Below are 20438 nucleotides of genomic sequence, written 5' to 3' on the forward strand. Positions count from 1 at the left end.
AGGTGTGTCCACCAGGCTGGCAGAACTGCCCCCAACCCAATTCACACAACCTTTCAGATTCCCTGCTGGATTCCTGACTTGACAAGCACCTCACACCCCAACCACCACCTCCTCCCCATCCTTTGAAGATCCGTCTCCCAGTCTCTCTGCTCCCAGGAGCCAGACACGGGTCCCCATGCAGCAGCAAGGGTGACCTGGGTCTGTTCTCTCCAGTCTCCAAAGCTCAACGGGGCCCCTCCCCACCCCCACTCTCTACACCCAGACCCACAGACTGGAAAGATTTTCGGCCCAATGTTACTGAGAGAGGGAGGTTCAAGTCAGATCCTCCACCTTCGGGCACTGGCATTCCCAGATTGTCCCTGAGCACAAGGCTGGCTGTGCCTCACTTGACCCTCACTAATTAGGACCCCTAAAAGTCCTGAATGGAGGAGCCCAGCCCTGGGGCGTGCGAGTCCCAGGTGGGATAACTTAGGCTGAAAGGCCTCCTTGTCTTTGCCACCTTCTGACACCCACAACACCCCTTAAAGAAGCAATGGGCCAAAAAAGTCTTTTTTTTTTTTTTTTGTCTTAGGAAACTGTCAAGTTATATCAAACGCGTAAAATACAAAGGCAGACCCCTGAAAGCACGAAGAAGGATCCAGAACCCTGCGGCTGAGGAAAGAAGCCAAAACGCCTCTGTCGGGCCAGACAACAGTTCACACCCTCCCTGCTTGAGCAGGACAAACGCTCTTCAAGACCGCGCATTTGCAGGAATTTTGACAACTCTTCCCAGCTCACTCCAAACTGCCCCCAGACACTGGAATGGAAAGCATGAGTAGGATTGGAAACTGAAAAATTACTGGCGTGCACTCTGGCGGAGGAATAGGTGTGGGTGCTGGGGTACCCCTGGTCCCAGCCTTGGGGTGGGGCGCAGACGGGAGCAGCAGCCGCAGACAACCTGCCTGTTGATGCCAAGCGAAAGGGCCCTTCCACCAGCTTTCCTTCGGGACAGTCACGAGGCTGACCTCTCTGCCTTCCCTCCCAACGAGTGGCAGGGAGATGCCAACTAGGTCCTTTTCCACCGTGGAAAGACACTCTCCTTGAGAAAAACACACTCAGCTCCCGATCTTTGGAGAGGTGAATTTGGTACGACTGTATCTGAGGAGAGGGTAACTGCCATGCTTAGCACTCACCTAAAGTCACCCTACCAAATGGGAGTCTCACCCTTCCACCCGGGAAAACTGGGGTCTGCGACCAGGCTCAGGCCCTGTCAGGTCCCTCCTGGGCTCACTTTTCCCAACGGCCCACTGCAGTCCCTGGACTGAGGCATACCGGCGCATCTAGTCTCTCTCCTGCAGAACAGAAGCACCACCGCAACGCGGCCAGACTCCGGGCACCCACACCAGGAAAGCCCCGGAAACGGCCCAGGTCAAAAAGCTGCTCCACCCCCCCTCGCGCCCTCCAACACGCACGCCGCGGCACGACCCTGCCTCTTACCTGTGCCGGGGCCGCGCGGCACCGGGAGCGGGGCTCCGGCGCGGCTCTGCAGGGTGTGCAGCACCGGGGTCTCGAAGGGTCCGGCGGGCCAGGCGGGCGTCAGCGGGGCCCCCACGTAGGGCGAGTAGGCGCTCGGGTGGTGGTGGTGATGGTGGTGGTACGTCCCGTTCAGCGGCCGCGCGGCCGACAGCGAGCCATACTGGTGCTCGCGGCCGCCCATAGCCGCTAGGCCGCCGCCGCCCCCGCTCACGCCGCCCGCGGCTCCACCGCCGGCCGCCGCGTAGCCCCCGGGGTCCCGGGCCGCGCCGTTGGCCATGGGCGGGCTGGGCGAGTAGGGGAAGCGCGCCGAGACGTGCGCCGCGGCCGAGCCGGCGCTGCCGGGCCCCGCCGCCCCGCCGGCCGCCGCGCCGCCTCCGCTGCCATACGGGGGGCTGTCGGCCGAGGCCTGAGGCCAGCCGGGGTGCGCGCCCGCGCCCCCCGCGTGATTGGCGGGCCCGCCGCCCGCCCCTTGTAGGTACGGCAGGCCGGGCAGCATGGAGCTCACGCGCGTGGTGGGGACGTAGACCGGGGAGCTCGCGGCGGCCGCGGCTGCAGCGGCGGCGGCCGCCGAGTGCACGAAGCCGCCGGGCGAGCCGTCGTAAGCTGCAGGCCCCTGGCTGGAGAGGGCGGCGAGGGTTTGGTACATCTCCTCAGGCTGCTCCGGCGCGAAAGGGCTCAGCTTGGCGCCGCGGCTGGACCACAGCAGCTTGCTGGCGGTCGCGGCTTGGTCGAGGTCAGCGAAGAGCAGTAGGTCCTCCCAGCTCGACAGGGCGCCCGCGGGGCCCGAGATCCCCGGCGCCGAAGGTCCGTGGGGAGCCCCGAAAGGATGCGAGGCGTAGGGACTGAGCAGCAGCGAGCGGGCCGTGGGTCCCGCCGCCGCCTCCGTGTCGAGCTGCGGCGTCCTGCAGTTGCTGGCGCCGCCGGGGCCGCGCTCTCCACCCCGAGAGCAGCAGGAGGAAGAAGAGGAGGAGATGGGGGAAGGCGGCGTGGAGGGCTCCCGCGCTGGAAAGGCTCCGGAGTCGCTGGCGTCCGCAGGAGGCGCGGCCCCAAGGCGCTTCGGCAGGCACCAGCCGCCGTCAGTCAAGGCCATCCACGGTCCGGCGCCGCTGCAAGCTCACTTTTAGCTCCTGAGACTAGATGGGGAGGGAGACAGGGTCGAGAAGAGAAATTTTTTAAAGGACTTATCAAAGGCGCGGGCTGCACTGCGTCTCACCTCAGCTCGTCTCTCCAGCTAATGAGATTCCTCAAAAATCCCGTTTCTGCCCTAAGTTCCAGGGGTGGGGAAGGAGCATGGAGCCCGCGCAGCCGCCGCAGAGTCCTTCCAGGGCAAGGATACCCGCTCCTCCTCACCCGCAAGGCTTGGATCCCCTCTATCTCCCCTCCCACCCTAGACGCAGCATCCTTCATCCTCGCGCGCCAGATCCCAGGGGTGACTGGGAGACTGGCCGAGGTTTTCCTTCCGCCCCAAAGTGGCTCCCTCCCGGCCAATGGCACACAAAGGAACTTTTTAAGGAGCCATGCGTGTCTGCGCTGCCTTATCCTGCCTCCGTACCGCGGTCGCTCGCCCGGAATGCCTCTGGGTGAGGGCTGCCCGCGTGAAAATCATTAGCGTAGAGAACGCAACCTGTCCCCCGAAAACGAAACCGCCGCGTTCTCCCTCTTGGGCTTTCCCAGAGCTTCCTGGACTGCGCTGACGAGACAGAACGCGAGCCCCGGAGTGAAATACAACCCAGCCTTGGGAAGGTGGGGCGCCAGGGCGGAGACCGGAGTCTCAGACCTTAGGGACCCACAGGCTTTGGGGGATGTCCGCGGGGCCGAAATCTCCTGCGCACCCCAGGTCCCCGCCGCCACGCACCTTAGGTACCTCTCGCCTATGCAGCCGCCAGCGCGTGCGCTCACGCCGGCTGGGCCACGCCGGCCAGGCCACCCCGGCCCACCCCGCGATCATCCCCAGCCACGGAAAGGCCAGACCGTTCTGGAATCGGACGTCGCGGGGTGGAGCGGAGTGCAGAGAAAAGGAGGGGGAAATGCAAGGGGGGGTGGGGTGGGGGGACGTGAGACCGCCCCGAAGCCGAGGCCACCCCAAAGGGGAGAGCAGGAAGAATGACAGGGAGACTGGGAGGGGGTGGAGGAGGGAGGTGAACGCAGCCGGACTGGCCTTCTCGGGGCCGCTTCCTCAAATCGCTTCGGCTCATCGGAGATAACCATACTAAAATTAATACCCACACACAGACCCGGGCTAGATAGCAAGAAAGAATTCTCTGCCTGCCTAACTGCCGGCTCCCGCCCCTTTGCGCCAAGATAACTCGGAGATAAGGCTGAGCGCAGATAAGCGCTTCGGGGAGAGGAAAAGACACCAGAAGTTGGTCCGCGGTGTCCCGGGAACCTGGGAGCCTGCGGGGAATGGAGAAGGTAGACATCCCCGGAGCCGATCGCGGCCCGCAGAGGGCCGGAGAGCCGAAGCCAAGGGGCCTGCGACTGGGGAGGGTAGGTGCAGAGGAGGAAAGAGGGGAGCTGGGGCAAGAGAGGAAGCAGCCGAACCTCGGGTGGGCGCTGCGCATGGAGAACAGCCGTGGCGGAGGGTGCTCCCGAGCGCGGAGAGAGGCCGAGGGCACCGGCAGGCGAGCGCGAGTCCGGGGTCTGCGCGGTGCTGCTGGTGAATAAAAAGGAGAGAGGAGGCGCCTCTTACTGCTCTGCCGGAAAACTGCAGCCTGCGCTCCTGATTGGACTCACCGAGCCCTAAACAAACAGCGCTCGCCGAAGGGTGCCAGGCTGTGGGTCGGAACTGCGCTCTGCGAGCAGCTGGGCGCTGGAGGTGAAGAGGAGGAGGAGGGAGCGAGGGGAGGAGAGAAAAGAGGGTGGGGAGGGGACGCCGAGCGGCGGGGGGAGGGGAGCGCGCCGCCCCGGCAGACAATGAGCCCCGCGCAGCCTGCGGGTGTGGGCTGAGCCGCGAGCGCCGTCCTGGGAGCAGGAGGCCAGTCCATCCAGGGGGCGCCGATCCCGGGGACGCCGCGGGAGGGGCGGAGGTGGCAGAAGGCCTGATCTAGCTGGCGACCCACACCCATTCCTCCGCCCTCCGTTACACGCGCGCTCAAGGGGGCGGGTTAGGGGGAGGGGAGGGAGATGGCGCGGGAGGAGTTGACCATGCACAACCCCACGCAGCCACCGCAACCGGAGCGACGCGCCGCGTCCGGGGTCAGCGTTCCCCCCGAATAAGGGGGGCCATGCTTTCCTCTGCCTGCCTTCCCCTCTCCTCCCGACCCAGTAAATGAGCTTTTTTGCTCCACAGTTGTGTGTGACTGACCTTAAACTCTCCCGATCTCTTCTAGAGACTCTGGGGCTCAGGTCGTGGTGGCCGTCGGGGGTCTCGTCTCCTGGGATCTAGGAAAGAAAGAACTCGAGTGTCCAGCTCCTTATCTCTGTCCTACTAAATGTGCTAAATTCCTGGGAAGTTTCGGAAGGTTCCCATCTGCACTCCCCAGCTAACCTGAAACTTTTAATTCGGGGTCACGGTGCACGAAAATGTTAGTCCATGAAGTGCGCAGAGTGGAAAGGGGTTTCCACGCTAGTCGCGCCCGGAGGTGCTCTCCAAGTTTGAGTGTCCCGTTTGCTCTGAACTTTCCCTGGAGAACTTCAGGTAAGTCTCAGATAAGTCGTTGGCAAAAGAAGGGGGTCACCTTCCTCGGTCCCAGCGAGAAATACCTCTTCCCCCACGCCCCCACCTTCACATACACACCCCTTCTTCTCTCCCTCCAAATGGTTATCACAACTGTGTACAAACTGATACGGTCCTTGGCCGGCAGAGGGGCTGGAAATGAACGTCGCGGGGTTATCAGCGCCAATCTGTCAGCAGGGCGTCGCGGGGCCGCAGGTTCGTCCTCGGCAGCAGCCGTGATGTATGTCTCGCTCCCTTTCACTCGCAAGAAGGATTTTTTCTAACAGATGTGACCTCGGGAGGCTGTCGAGAGAAAGAGAGTTTTAACTAGGGCAAGAGGAGTTGTTTTGTGGGAATAGATTTTTTACACTTTTTTTTTTTCAGGTAAAGTAAATGATTTTCTAAAGGTCAGTCTCCCTGAAGTGTGTGTGTATCTTTGTGTATGTGTGTGTGTGTGTTTCCAGCTGGGGAAGGGAGAGGCGCCTTAGCAGAGTTGAATCAGGTTAGGTAGAGGCTTAGTAAAATAGGGTTTCTAGAGATCATGAGACCTTCTGGCTAAATATATGTTTCCTCTGGATGTAACTGTGGACCTGTGAGTCCTAGGGGACAAGGAGACAGGGCCTGGCAGCCCGAGAGGGGGGGAACCGAATCGAGAAAGTCGGCGATTCTTTTCTTTTTTCTTCCCATTCTTCGTTGTAAATTGCTGCTAAACACTTCTGAATTTCAAATTGCTACCGAGAAGGTCCATAAACCGTTCTCATCCAATTTAGTCACTTTTATTACATTCCTCTTTGCCTCCCCCGATCACTGCGGCGGCTCCCAGTTTCAGCGCGGCCGCAATTCCGAAAGACTGAACGCAGGAAACTCTGGAAAGGAGACTAGCGATTGGTGCAGGATCCAGGGGCTTTAAAGTTTAACCTGGGTTCGATCGAATGCATCTACCCGAACAGATAACCCGGCGTCCGCCGTCCACTTAGCTCCGACCAGGGCTTCCAATGCCTTTCTTTCTTTATATTTAACCTGAGTTCCGACCTAATTTTTATGCAGACTGAGTTTTGCAAAAGCTCATCTGTAAGCCGTTACAGAACGGTTGTGGGCATTTGATTTTCTTTGAGTCCAAGGGTTCTTAAATGTTTCTGAGGTCTGTTCTCAAAAGCAAAGTTTTCTTTTTTAAAATACGTATTCAGTGAACTGATTTCTAATGAAACCAAGTTAACAAATAAATCCTTTGGGTAAGTTGGGAATACAGGCTGTGAATGGCCTCCAAGTTTGAACCCCAAGGAGACCGAGCCTCCCCGCCCCCGCGAGAAACTGATTCCTGCTGTGTGTATTTCTTTATATTTGCAATTACGGGGGTGACCGTGTGAATTTCTTTGGACAACAGATGATCCCCAGAGACCCGCTTTTCCGGCCGCTCCGCAGCAGCCGGGAGAGGGTGCCCTGGCCCCCACACTGCCGGGACCGAGGTGAGAGGCGGGAGGCACACCAACTTCACTTTGTGCGATTACTAAGGCTCGAGAAAGAGCCTGACATTTTACCACCACCACCCCCGCCGCCCGCCCCGAAATCCGATCGAGTTTGAGTATTGCTCAGAACAAAGGTGGGGGCAGGGAGGTAATTATTTGCTCTCTTGCAAGGTCACAATTTTTTTTTTTAAAGACTGGTTTTGTTTTTCTTGCCAGTTAACTAAGAAATAAAACTGTTTGACCCATGGAATTGATTCAGACAGAAAGCCAGATTGCCTGACCCTTCCAGTTTGCAGTTTTCCCAACGCATCGACTTTGGCCGTGGAGACAACACCCCTGGAGAGCGGCACATTTTCAAAGCCACCCTCCCAGGGGCCCCAGACCCGGCGCTCTGAGTTTCCTCTGAGAGTCCCAGCTGGTCCGGGAAGGTGGGGGATATTAGGGGCGCAGAGGAAGAAGGGCACCGCAAGAGCCGGCGAAGGCCTCCGCGGTGCTCCAGGTAGACGGTCATGTCCTTAGAACTTGTTTCCTTTCCTTTCTTTCTTCTTTTTTTTTTTTTCCTTTTCTTTTCCTAACGCCTCTCTCTTCCTTGGGGATTGGCTAATCTGGAACGAAATCGTTCCTCTCGGGACCATTTAGACCCGGGGAGTGGCCCCTCCGGAGCGAGCCTGCCTCCCCGAGCGGCCCTCCTCATCCCTGGAGGGGGGCTGGCTCCCGGGCGCGGCCTGTCCCCAGGGCTGATTTATTTGGGCCGCGCGCGCCACACGGCCCTTTGCCACTCGAATCCAGCCGAACCCAGCCGCCAATCGGGCGGAGGGCGGGGGCCTGGCGGCCAAACGGGGAAGGGTGACGGGGTGGGGGGTGGGGGGCAGTCGTGTGCCGCTTCCGGAGGAGACGCGAGACCCGGAGAGGACCCACGATCACCCCAGCAAACTGCAGCGCATCCTCTGTCATTTCACCGATCCCGGGTCCTCCAGCGACGTTTCAGGAAGAAAACGAATACATGCAATTTCTGACTTAACAGCATGGTTTTAATTCCAGAGTTTTTTTCTTTTTCTTTTTTTGGTTTTGGTTTTTATTTTTCAAACCAGATTTATGGGACCTTCTCGCTTGTACCATATTTCTTCCCGCCCTGGGGACTCTCTGCGCGAAGGACACGGGGTTACCTAGGCGCCCCCCTCCACCCCCGCTAGCGCCCGGGCCCACTCGCTGGGTCGGGATGGCGCGTCCCCACGACTCGACTCCACCGCTGTCACTCCGACGCAGGTCATCGCCCAGAGAGTCCTGACAGTGATGGTGATGGGGTTTGTTGTTTTGTTTTAATTCTCGAAAAGCCCAAAATACTACTGAGAAACGTCAGGTGGCGGCGGCTGCGGAAGCGTGGGCCTCGCGCAGCCTGGAGGTGGCCCCACCGTGTGCTCTGGGCCCCCCAGCCCCCTGCCCGCCGTCGGGTCCGGGGCTCCGGGCCCCAGGCGCTGGCGATCGCGGCCCCGCAGCCCCGCGCCGACCCCGCGCGCCGCCGGCGGCCGCCAGCACGGCGCGGAGGTGGGCGCGCGAAAGGTCACCGCGGTGGCATTCCTCTCCGCGCGCTGTTTACGTGACTTAATGTACTTCGTCCGCGGCGGGTAAGTTAGGGCCGCGATAAGGGGGCGGCCGGGGGAGGGTCGTTGTAAAAGCCCCACGCTGGGCGCCTTCCAGCCCTCCCCTCATCCATTAACCTTTTTACTTTCTTCTTCCCTCTCTCTTTTAAAGCTTGTTATCTAGGCCACCCAATGACCGACGAAAGATTTTCTCCCTCGCTGCTTCTCCCCAGGCCGCTTTAAACCAAATAAATTTAGCTATTAAGGGCCAAGATGTCTGACAAAAGATCGAAAGGTGTCTCTCCGTGATCGCTTAAAGAAGCGAAGGAGAAGCTTGTGGCTCCATCTCGATAAAGACATTCCACACCGGCGCCGGCCTCCCTCCCCGCGGCCTGCTTGCGTCCCGACACCCTGACAGTCCCCACTTGGCGGCCCAGACCTCGGATGGGCCGGGCGGGACCTGCGGCCGCTGCCTGGCCAAGGGTGCCAAGCCCTGGGGCCCCGAGAGAGCGGGGACCCCAGGCCTGGGCTGGACTCCCCAAACGCACCCCCCCCCCCCGCCTCCGCACTACACTGAAGACCTAAACCGAGCCCACGCTTGCTAAGTCGCTTCAGTCGCGTCCGACCCTTTGCGACCCTTTGGACTGTGGCCCGTCAGGCTCCTCTGTCCTTGGGATTCTCCAGACAGGAATACTGGAGTGGGTTGTCAATTCCTCCTTCAGGGGATCTTCCGGACCCAGGGATCGAACGTGGGGCGCCTGCATTGCAGGCAGATTGTTTACCATCTGTGCCCCCAGGGAAACCCCAAGTTAGCTCCCATTTGAATTATTTGCTGACGCTGAATTTATACTACAAAGCCAAACCACTCCTAACCTGTCGCCCACTTCTGCGGTTTTGCTGAGGGGCAGTGTTACTCCGCATCAATGGTCCTCCGAAGCAGACCTGTTGAACCCCAGTCAGAATGTAGTGGGTGGAAGGGACCCGGCGTCTGGATCACATGGAGGCTAATGGGGAGGGTGTGGACTGCAGAACGACAGTGTGCCCATGGGAGGCAGCAGTCCAAATATTCAGGCATCCCCAAGTTGAGTTGGGTTATGAAGTGTGGGATGTATTATTATTATTATTATTATTAATTACTACTGTAATCACTGCATAAAGCCTTGGACTGCCAGCCATGCTGAGGCCCGCCCTTGAGTGATGTCTTCCCCTTCACCAAAGGTGAAGCAAAGAATATCCAATTTCCTGATCAAGGGCTGAAAATTGGGCTGTGTGGAGTCAGATGCTGTGTTTTCAGTTTCCTTGCACTGAGTCGCTGCTTCATCCCCTAAGTGAATGAAGACTCCTCCACACTCCAGGTCCACCTAAGCCTTTTCTAACCTCTTTGAAAATGGGCTTCCCTGCTGGCTCAGCTGTAAAGAACCTGTCAGCCAATGCAGGAGGTTTGATCCCTGGGTGAGGGAGATTTCCTGGAGGATAAAATGGCAATCCACTCCAGTATTCTTGCCTGGGAAATCCTGTGGACAGAGGAACCTGGTGGACTACAGTCCATCGGTTCGCAAAAGAGTCAGACCTGACTGAACCACTGAACACACATATACCACTTTGAAATACAGCAAGGCAAGAAACTGGGGGTAGAAGCTGAAAACCCTCTTGGCTTCCCTGCTGTGGGGCCTCTTCCCACATCTTCTGCCTTTTCAATCTTTTCTTCTCTGGCAGGTTAGAGACAAGACTCAATTTCGAAAGGCCATTGAGCACCTTCAGCTTCTGTTTGTCATCTCATGCTGGGCTCCAGGAATTAAAGATGCCTCTTTTTTCTCATCTCTTCACCCAAATAAGGTGAACTCCACCTCATTTAATTCTGAGGTGAGGATCACTCACCTCATCTAATCCTGACCCTTCACCCAGCCTCCAAATGTAGGAAAAATCAGACCATCACACAAAAAGGGACAATTTATGTCTCAAGAAGATGAGAGAGATGCAGAAATTTCCATCCCACTAAACAGGTGAAACCTGGGCTTTCTCTGGGCTTTGCAGGTATCACTAGGTGTTTAGGCGATGCCCTTTCTAGGGTTAGTGTCCCGTGCCACTGACCCAGAGCTGTCTCAGCCTAGAGACCTTTGACTGGTTTTCTGGTGGGGCAGGGGGCATTGGAGAAGCGAAAAAGGAGATGATAGACATTTGGAATTAAGTAGCTTATGCTCCTTCATGATTCAATCAAAGGGGAAAAAAGTGCCCAGGGAAAAAAAAAATTTTTTAAGTACTGCATTTGCTACCCAGAAATATGACCTCTCCAGCTATGTTGCAAATATGCAGAGAATTAGGACCAAAAGGCTGTCTGCCCATGTGCAGTCCTCCAGTTTCCTGCCCTTGCCCAACAGTACTGAGTGTGCACTGCACAAAGAACTCGGAGAGGCACCTACTGGTTCTGAAGAGTTTGCAGTCTAGAAGGTTGGCACTTCTGTAGAGCCGGTTAGACAAAGTACCACAGACAGCTTTCAAGATAGAGGGAGATGTCTAAGCCTTTTTTCTTTCTCTAGAAAAGTGCCCACGCTCAGATTTTCCTCTAGTCTTCATGATGAACATATGAAAAGGAGGTAGGGTGGTATTTGCTCTAGCTCACACACTGAGGGAATCCTGTGTGAGCCCAGGGAGCTCAGACTCTGGGCCAGCCTTCCTGTTTGAGTTGTGAACCCACACCTTCCTAGCTGAGTGACCAAGACAACTTGCCTGACCTCTCTGCCTCAGTTTCCTTTAAAAGGGGAAAACATGTACACCCATGGTGGATTCATGTCAATGTATGGCAAAACAAATACGATAGTGTAAAATTAAAAAAATAGATAAACTAATAAAAAAAATAAAATAAAATGGGGTTGAGAAAAGCACCTCCCCTACAGGATGATTGAGAGGGTTAAAAATGGTCTTATGTGTGGGGGCTGAGGGGACCCAGCACATCGGAAGCACTGTGTAATCATGAACTATTACCAACATCTGTATTGTAACAAACTCACACCTACTACACAGATTTCAATTTGGGGGGTGACCCACCTATCCCCCTGGAGCTAAATTAGTTCCCAGAAAAGAACTTTGAGCACTCATTCAACTTTGAGACCCACCATTCACAAGGGTTCTTGGGCTTTTTCTATGTACAGCAGTGGGGACTTATCTATCGCATTATGATAGGAAAGGAAGGGTGGGTGATACAAGCTTAGATCTACTTGTCTTTGTTTCCTTTGAAGAGGAACAATTCCTTGTCGCCCTTGCAAATGCCAGCAGCAGACTACTACTGGACAAAGATAGTAATCTTGAGCCTTGTCCTCTGCTCCAAGAACTTCAATCCTCAGCAACATTGCCTCCCTAGAAGCTTCTTTCTGGCAGGAGATAGGAGCAAATTAACAGCTGGGGCCGTGAAGGAGGGCAGACTTGAGGATGGGCATTAAATATAAGGGGTAGGGGGAGAGCTAATTAAACTGACCTGGTCATTCACTACTCTCATGCTTTTTACCTTTCAGTTTTGTGTTGCTGTTTATGCAGACTTACTCCACATTAATCACATTTTGTTAAGGAATAAAAAAAAAAATAAAGATCTATGAGAGAGAAGCTAAGGAGCCTCAATATTGATAGAGGAAAATCTAGATTATTCCAGACTTTTTTCCAACCGATTTCCTTTCTTTCTGTTTCTCTTTTTCTTATAGCATCCCATCTGCTAAAACAAGACCTAAACCTCAATAATGAAAACTTAAAAAAAAAAAAATCCATGGCACATAACAAAGAATACCGTTTCCTAGATAAAATGGTGGGGAAGGGGGTTTGTGTTTCAGGAGGCAAGGTCTGGAGGGAACACAGGAGTCTTCCCTCTGAGCAGGTTTCCAGCCAGGTTTGTGCCCAGAGTCTGTTTTTCTCTTGTCTCTGACAGTCTTGATCTTCTCTCCTTTTGATTTACTAAGTGCTGTCATTTCTCTGCTCTTTACTTTCACAATCACACATTCAAACCTGATAAAGTTCAAGACCCTGAAGAGTTGCAGCCTTCCCAGATTTACAGTCCACTGCCCCCCACCCCGGCCAGTGGTCCCCTGGCTGATTGAATCCTCATGGACGGAAGCCAGGCGGGATCAATAGAGGGGAGCCACAGCACCCATGTAGGCTCTGTTAGTCAAGGCGAACCTTGGTAGCTTCCTTCCCCTGGAAAGTGATGTCAACCTTCTCTCATTTTATTTCTAACTTCCAGTTTGTAACCTGCTTTTGGGTAGGAACAGAAATGGTAACTTGCAAATTTTACAGTTGGTGAGAATTAGATGTAAAATCCTGGTCAGCTTACATAATTTTCTTCCTTTTCTTAAAAATCATCTAATTATTTATTAAATAGTACCAAATTAATATTAGATTTATTAATTATGAATAAATTATAATAATTTATTCTTAGATAATCAATAATAATATTATTGATATATATTTAATTATTATTTATTTATTTTTGCTGTGCCAGTCTTAGTTGTGGCTCTCTGGATCTAGTTCCCAGACCAGGGATCAGAGTTGGACCCCCTGCATTGGGAGTACAGAGTCTTATCCACTGGACCACCAGGGAAGTCTCTCCATGGTTTTCCTGGATCTATGAAAGAGCCTTATGATCGAGGGCAAGCCACTTAACCTCACAGTGCCTCAGTTGCTCCATCCATAAAATGGTAGAAATATTACTTTCTACACACATTAATCACAAATCAGTGACTAGAGTCCTCTTCCCTGTGTTTAGTTCTGTTAGAGCCCCAGGAAGACCACTGGCATGTACCTGATCTGGCTGTTTGGATTCTGCCAGGCTAAATACAAACCTGCTAGTTAATCTAAATACTATACCAATGTGCTAAATGAAGAGAATGATTCATCTTCAAAGACAGAGCAATTAAATCAGGCTCAAGTTTTCAAACCATTTAAAGGTCTTCCAATGGAAGATGGCATCTAAATAATCTATTCTTTGCCTATAAATAAGGACTTTCCTGGTGGCTCAGACAATAAAGTGTCTGCCTACAATGCGAGAGACCTGGGTTCATTCCCTGGGTTGGGAAGATCCTCTGGAGAAGGAAATGGCAACCCATTCCAGTACTCTTGCCCGGAAAATCCCATGGACGGAGGAGACTGGTAGGCTATAGTCCATGGGGTTGCAAAGAGTCAGACACGACTGAGCGACTTCACCTCACCTTTGCCTATAAATATGTCATGTCAACTAAATCACAGAACAGTGATAAAAAGCAGTCACTGACTATGAATGTCCTTATTTCCAATATGGTGACTCTATGGGGACTTCATATTTACTACATAAGTAAATATTTTACGTAATTTAATGTTTTCATTTATCTCCACCTAGTTGGACCATAAAGAAGGCTGAGCACCAAAGAATTGATACTTTCGAATTGTGATGCTAGAGCAGACTCCTGAGAGTCCCTTGGACAGCAAGGAGATTAAACCACTCAATCCTAAAGGAAATCAACCCTGAATATTCACTGGAAGAACTGATGCTGAAGCTGAAGCTGAAGCTCCAATACTTTGGCTGCCTGATGTGAAGAGCCAACTCACTGGAAAAGCCCCTGATGCTGGGAAAGATTGAAGGTGGGAGAAGGGGACACAGAAGATGAGATGGTTGGATGGCATCACCGACTCAATGGACATGAATTTGGGCAAACTCTGGGAGATAGTGGAAGACAGGGAAGCCTGGCATGCTGCAGCCCATGGGGTTGCAAAGGGTCAGACACAGCTTAGCGACTAAACAACAGTCAGCAGTTTATGAGTAAGGTAAGCCGAAATTTAGGTAGGTCGGTTTTTTTTTTTTAAATCACTGTTCCAAATCCATGAATTTTAAAAGGTATGATATTTTTCCCCCTTTAGAGCTCATATTCTGAAGAAACCTAAACTCTCATAATATCTAAGAGGAAAATTATATTTACCTATTAGGGAAAGAAGCTGAATTATTGCCTATGTTCTTTCGAAGGCTTTTTTTTTTTTAACCTATCCAGTCAGGAGATGCCAATTAGAGTATATTATGATGTTGCTTTTCTTTCCTGATGGTAAGAATATTCGCTTCTACAGAGGTGTCTAAAAATAGAAACTTGACTTAGTGGATATCAGATAACTTTTTCTGGCTACTCCTAAGCTAGGTTACAGCTCTGTTTATAATCCCACAAATTAAAGACATGCAATTATCCAACAAAAACAGTGGGAATATTACACCATTTTTTAAAAGACTGACAACCACATAGCCCATGCCCAGCCAGCTCTAGCCAAAAACCACAGTGTGGATCCACAAATAAACCTGTCAACCTGTCCATTTCAAAGGCACCTTTCTGTAAAGAGCTCAGCTTGCTCTGGGCAGAAGTGAAAAAGTCTTGATGAATAGAAAAGAGCCTACCCAGTGGTTGAGCTGGTGGGCCGGCAGCAGAATTCATCCACACCTGAGCACTATGGCTAGATGAAACTCTCACGTGGAGGTTGAGAGCTGGAGGTCTGAGTTTAAATCCCAGCTCAGCAGCTCACTCTCTTTGTGTGTCCTTATACTAGCTCCCCAATATCTCTTTTTGTGATTTTCCTCATCTGTAACAAAGAGGGTGGTAAGAACAGTAGACTTGGGCTTCCCTGGTGGCTCAGTGGTAAAGAATCTACCAGTCAAACAAGAGACACGGATTCAATCCCTGGTCTGGGAAGATTCCCACATGCCTAGGAGCAACTAAGCCCTTGCACCACAATTAGTGTACTGGTGCTCTAGAGTTTGGAAGCCACAACTACGGAAGCCTGAACACCCTAGAGCTTGTGTTCCACAACACGAGAAGGCACCGGATTGAGAAGTCCATGAACCACAACTAGAGAGTAGACCCTACTCGCCACAACTAGAGAAAAAGCCCACATGCAGTGATGAAGACCCAGCACAGCCAATAAATAAATAAAATTAATCAATTAAATTTAAAAAAAGAACAGTAGCCTCCTCCTCAAATAATTCTTATAAAGACTTAATGAGTTAATATTTATCAAATGCTTAGAAGAGTGTCTGGCTCAACAGGCAGACTATTTGAGCCATTTGATAAATAAGGAAAAACACAAATTTCCATTTCAGGCCACCTCTCTAGAGGAAGAGAGATGAAGGGAGAAGGGACGACATCCCAAGGTCTCAAAAAAGTTAGGTAGGAAGGTGATCAAAGGCAAAAAGAAAAGGTATGGGAAAAAGCCTATAAGTATGTCAGACATTTCCTACTGGGGATTGTTTAAGGTCATAAACTCACTCCTTCTGTGTATAAAACCTTCCAACGTGCTGTCTTTACAATGATGAATGTGCCAATGTCTTGAGCAGTGAACGGAGTCATAGGTTCTCACCCAGCATATTGTGTTTATATCAGAGACAAGAGTGAAGGTTGCAGAGGCAGTAAAATTCTCAACGTGCAAATATTTTAACAATGAGCAAGTGTAAAAAGTTCTTTCTGGCCAGTCAGTAACTTTTCTCACTCTAGGAAACCCTGCATGATGGCTAGAACTTGGCCTTGGGGTTACATCCTCCACTTTGTCCTGGTGAGCTTCTGCAGTGTCCACACTCATGACTAGTGTGACTCTGGTGGTCGTGAGATCCATCCTAAAACCAGTGAAGGCTGTCAAGTATTTGTCCATCACACAGTGGCCCTCTTCTCTCTCCACCCACCCTACCACATTTCCATGATTATGGCTGCCTTCTTGATGCTCAGGCAGTGCTGTGGTCACTGGGACACAAGGTGGGTCATAGGTGGCTAATCTTTACTGCATCCCTGTGCTGCTCTGGTCCGTGAGACCTCGGGGGCTCGGATCACGTCTCGTTCATCTTTGTATCCTCATGGACACACACAGTGTCTAGCTAGACTGTTAAGTGTGACGACTTTGAAAGTTTTTTGTTGTCATTGGTGTTTGTTTTGTTTTTGGCTGAGCTGGGTCTTCGTTGCTGTGCGTGGGCTTTCTCTAATTGCAGTGAGCAGGGGCTACTCTCTAACTGCGGTGTTGGGGCATCTCATTGCAGTGTCTTCTCTCGTTGCAGAGCACAGGCTCAGTAGTCATGGCACACTGGTTTAGGTGCCCCACGGCATTTAGAATCTTCCTGGACAAGGGATCAAACTTGTGTTCCCGGTATTGGCAGGCAGATTCTTAACCACTGGACCACCAGGGAAGTCCTGAAAGTTTTAAGCTACCACGTTCTAAGCCCAAATAGTGAATTCCAACAATACTGATGTCAGATCTTTCTATGCTAAGATAATGATCTCTTTATTTGAAGAGATAAAATTCCTTGAAAATTCTTTTCTTTCTCTCTCTCTTGTATCCTTCTAAATAGAATTCTCAACCAGAGGTATGAACATCAAGTTTTGGAGAGGATTCTATATTGAATAATGCTGATTATCAAATGCTATCTTTATAAGCCACTTTCTGATCCAATAATCTTAATACAAACAAATCCCAACCATAGCCTGTGCAAATTCTCTAATCCCAAGCATCGTATCCTTGGTCCTTATAGGAGCCACTGTGAGGCTGTTTCTGCAGCAGACATATTCCTCTACTTTCCAGACTCCATCTCAGTTTTTATGGACTTTATATTTCACTACATTCTACTACTTCCAACTTCTAAATACTTTCCACATTTTTTCCTCTTAATTCAACCACTTAAGAATATTATATTGTCTGTGTTCAGAATTCTTTTTTGGCCAATAATTTATTAAGCCAATTAGAGCACTTTAAAAGGAGTATCAATGGTGAACAGTCAGCAAGAATGTATTAAGCCACACCAGCATCCTCAACACCACAAAGACGAAGTGAAGTGTAAATTCCGTTCTGAGTACTAGTCACATGCTCCTCCTTTGTTTTCATCATTCTAATGTTAACAAACAAATGTCAGTCTTGAGAAAAACTGCCTTTTGCCAGTAGTTATAATGAAGGAACAGATTTATAACTGGCACCTGCCAAAAATAAAGTAGGATAAGTTCACAGCAAAAAAAAAAGGTTAAACAGTACTAGAGAAACAAGGGTCCCTTCTGAAGGATTCATTGGAATTCAATGTCAAATTCCTTTCACCTATGCTTTCTGTCCTGTGGTTCAGGGCAGAGTAGATGTCTCTTCAATGGTAGGGATATTTCTAGGGTGAGAGCTGGTGAAAACCAGCTACCATCCACACCATGGTCCTCCCTCCCTGGAAGCCCCCAGATACATGGGAAACAGGGCAAAACACACTAAGAAAATGAAGTTCCAACATCCTCACACAACACCCCAAAAGATGGAGCACCTTACTAGAACACTGTCTATAAATTCCTCCCTACAGAATCCTTTTCTAAAAGAACTGTCACCATAAAATGTCCCACCTAGTTAGAAGCACCCCAAATAGATTCACAGCACGGTTGCAGACCCATATCAGATCAACTATACTTCTCCTGTAACACACTGTCAAGAGCAAACATCAGTGCCTGAGTGCCACAACCACTGAAGCCCGAGCACCCCAGAGCCTGTGCTCCCCAACAAGAGAAGCCACCACATTTTCTCTTATTTGCGTCATCTCTCACACTGATGCAGGAAATATGAGCTGGTCATGAGGAAGAGATGAAGGAAGAATTGTCTCTCACTCCCTCCCTCCATATACCAAACCAGGGGCTCACTGAAGTGATGTTAGCTCTGGGCATGATCCTAATGAACTCATTCAAGAGATAGAAGCTGCGTCCATACAATTATTCTTCTACCTACAGAGCAACTGCTAGGTCACGTACAGGGGTCCTGGTGTGACCCCTTTGTAGGTGAGGTGGCTCAGATAGTAAAGAATCTGCCTGCAATGTGGGAGACCAGGGTTCAATCCCTGGTTTGGGAAGATCCCCTGGAGAAGGAATGGCTACCCACTCCGATAATCTCATCTGGAGAATCTCATGAACAGTGGAGCCTGGCAGGCTGTAGTGCATGGGATGACAAAGAATCAGACAAGACTGAGCAACTAACACCCGTTGGGTAGGTCCTGGTCCTATGTAATAAGCAACAACAGGGCAGAGAACAAGATTGATGGAAAGGGAAGAGCTATTCCAGTCCATATCCTCTGAACTTCAAGAAGGAAAATGAGATGTATTGACTTCTTCAAATCAAGATATGTAGGGAAATCCCAAAGCAATGCTATGAAATAGGTCATATTATCTCCAGTCTCTTGTTCCCATACCCAGTGCTGTGAAATCAACAATAACTCTCATCATTTACTCCACACTCAATCCTTCCTTTCTTCCCTTTCCCAACAGCCCGCCCCAAACAGGTAGACACACGGCTGATCTAAGTTAAGCTACTGAGAGTTCATGGGCTAACAATAACCAGCCCATCAGAGGAGACATACTCTTGTTTCCATGGAGACTTTGTATAGTACGATTTCTGTAAGGTGTGACTGGTGGAATTTCAGACTCGTTGGCATCCCTGGGGGAAAGATTTTGGAAGAAGTACTCTTAGTAATATTTAATTCAGGTAGGTCATCACCCATGATTCCAAGCACGGATCTTTCATTTCAAGTCACCCTTTGAGCTCACTTGACCACTTGTTTTTCAATCTATAACTTAACAATTGAGCCCAAAGTTTTTGGATTTTTTTTTTGTTTGCTTGCTCTTTTGCTTTTTAGGTTTTTTTAAAAGAGAACTTATAATTTAAACTGGAAAAGGAAATGGCAATGCACTCCAGTATTCTTGCCTGGGAAATCCCATGGACAGACGAGCCTGGTGGGCTACAGTCCAAGAAGTCACAAAGGAGTCGACTTAGTGACTTAAACACCTAGTGACTAAACAACAAAAATCGTTTAAACATGGATTTTTACAAATTTAATTTACTTACTTATTATTTATTTTGGCTGCCCTGGGTCTTCGTTGTGGCTCAGGCTTCTCTATTTGCGGTGCTTGAGCCCTAGAGCGTGCAAAATCAGTAATAGTAGCAATGTGTGGGCTTAGCTTAGGCATGTGGGAGCTAATTCCCCCACCAGGGATGGAACCCAGGCCCCCACAGTGGGAGCACAGAGTCTTATCCACTGGACCACCAGGGAAGCCCTGAACACAAAATATTGTGAACTATTACATTTTTGTGTTGAAACCATCTAAAGATGACAAATACCTCTATTCTTAGAAAAAAGTCCCTGCTTTGACTAACCCATGGGTGGAGAAGGAGAAAATTACTATTTGCTTTTGCTTAGAAATGTGAGCCTGTTTGGGTCTCTCAGGTTTTCATAAAACTGACAAATCAGAAACTGGGTTTGCTGTAGGAAATAAGGTATTCTGTATATACGTATTTAGAGGCAAGATGTGAGCACTATACTAGAGTTTCAAAAGTGGTTAAAATAATGACAGCAAATTCTCAACTGCTGTGAAAGTGAACAAGATAGAACTTGCTGAAGGCCAGTGAACAGATGCCGTATTATTCAAGAATGCTGCCCTATTGTAAGGACTCACTTTTACTTACTTTAAAATGAACCCATAAAAAAGAATCAAGAAAGCTAGGAAATGCCTTACACCTCATCTAATATTACACTCCCGTGAGAAACCTGAGACCCAGAGGATCCCCCAAAGTTCATTGGTAAGTTGCTTATTTGAATGTTGGAGCGTATATTCTCATAGAAATAACATGATAAATGATGGTTAGAACCCAAAATACCACCCCTCCCCTTATCATTATACAGTATTGTGTACTTGAACATTAATTGTTTCTAATATTGTTCACTGCAAGTGTATATTGTTTAAACTACATTCTTGGTTAATATGCACAACGGACTACCATTCCTAACATGTCAGAAGGAAGACACAGCCCTTAGAGATGGGCTATATGATGGCTAGATATGAGATACTGCCAACCCTCTCTAAAGCTCCCAAGATGCAGAAAATCCTAACTGGATTGAGCAGTGAGAACATTCATGTGTTGATGTAACTGAAGTTCAGAGTCGCTTTAATCCAGGAGTTCCTGCCCCATTTCTCTGCCACTCCCCTGTATGTATCTCTCCCATTTGTTGACTTTATCTTCAGGTCACTTTTCTCAGGTGGCAAAAGGACTTCTTACACCCAAAAGAAGAGAGAAGAAACCCAGGTCACAAGATTCCAAGCAGGAGTCCTGAAATTCACTTTGATTGGATCCTGTAAGTCATACATCCTCCCTGAACCAGTGACCTTAGCTTGGGAATGGAATGGGCTAATTAGGGGTTAAGCTAACCAAGAATGAAGCTTGAGAACATTTCCCCTCAAA

General features: G+C 50.4%; 1 protein-coding gene and 1 long non-coding RNA gene across 4 annotated transcripts in view; one reads left to right on the forward strand and one right to left on the reverse strand.

The window, feature by feature from the left end:
* GATA6 (GATA binding protein 6) overlaps positions 1–4523 on the reverse strand; it is a 32175-nt gene extending 27652 nt beyond the window's left edge. The window contains exons 1-2 of one of the 2 annotated variants that reach the window (XM_081562750.1): positions 4057–4523; positions 1477–2648 (exon numbers count right to left, since the gene is read on the reverse strand). In XM_081562750.1, coding sequence (XP_081418876.1) covers positions 1477–2605 — 1129 coding nt within the window. In that variant the 5' untranslated portion in view covers positions 2606–2648; positions 4057–4523. Of the gene's footprint in view, positions 1–1476; positions 2649–3370; positions 3733–4056 lie in introns of those variants that run through there. The other variant, XM_081562751.1, reaches the window with a different exon arrangement.
* On the forward strand, positions 3840–17203 carry LOC145534683 (uncharacterized). Of its 2 annotated transcripts, none has more exons than XR_014074868.1 (2): positions 3840–4002; positions 13573–17203. It is a non-coding gene; the product is annotated as an uncharacterized LOC145534683 (long non-coding RNA). The 2 variants fall into 2 exon arrangements; XR_014074867.1 differs by lacking the exon at positions 3840–4002 and adding an exon at positions 6872–7135.
* The last annotated feature ends 3235 nt before the right edge of the window (positions 17204–20438 follow it).

The sequence above is a fragment of the Giraffa tippelskirchi genome, chromosome 14 (assembly GCF_054371585.1).
Source record: "Giraffa tippelskirchi isolate mGirTip1 chromosome 14, T2T-mGirTip1v1.2.pri, whole genome shotgun sequence".
NCBI classification, from domain to species: Eukaryota; Metazoa; Chordata; class Mammalia; order Artiodactyla; family Giraffidae; genus Giraffa; species Giraffa tippelskirchi.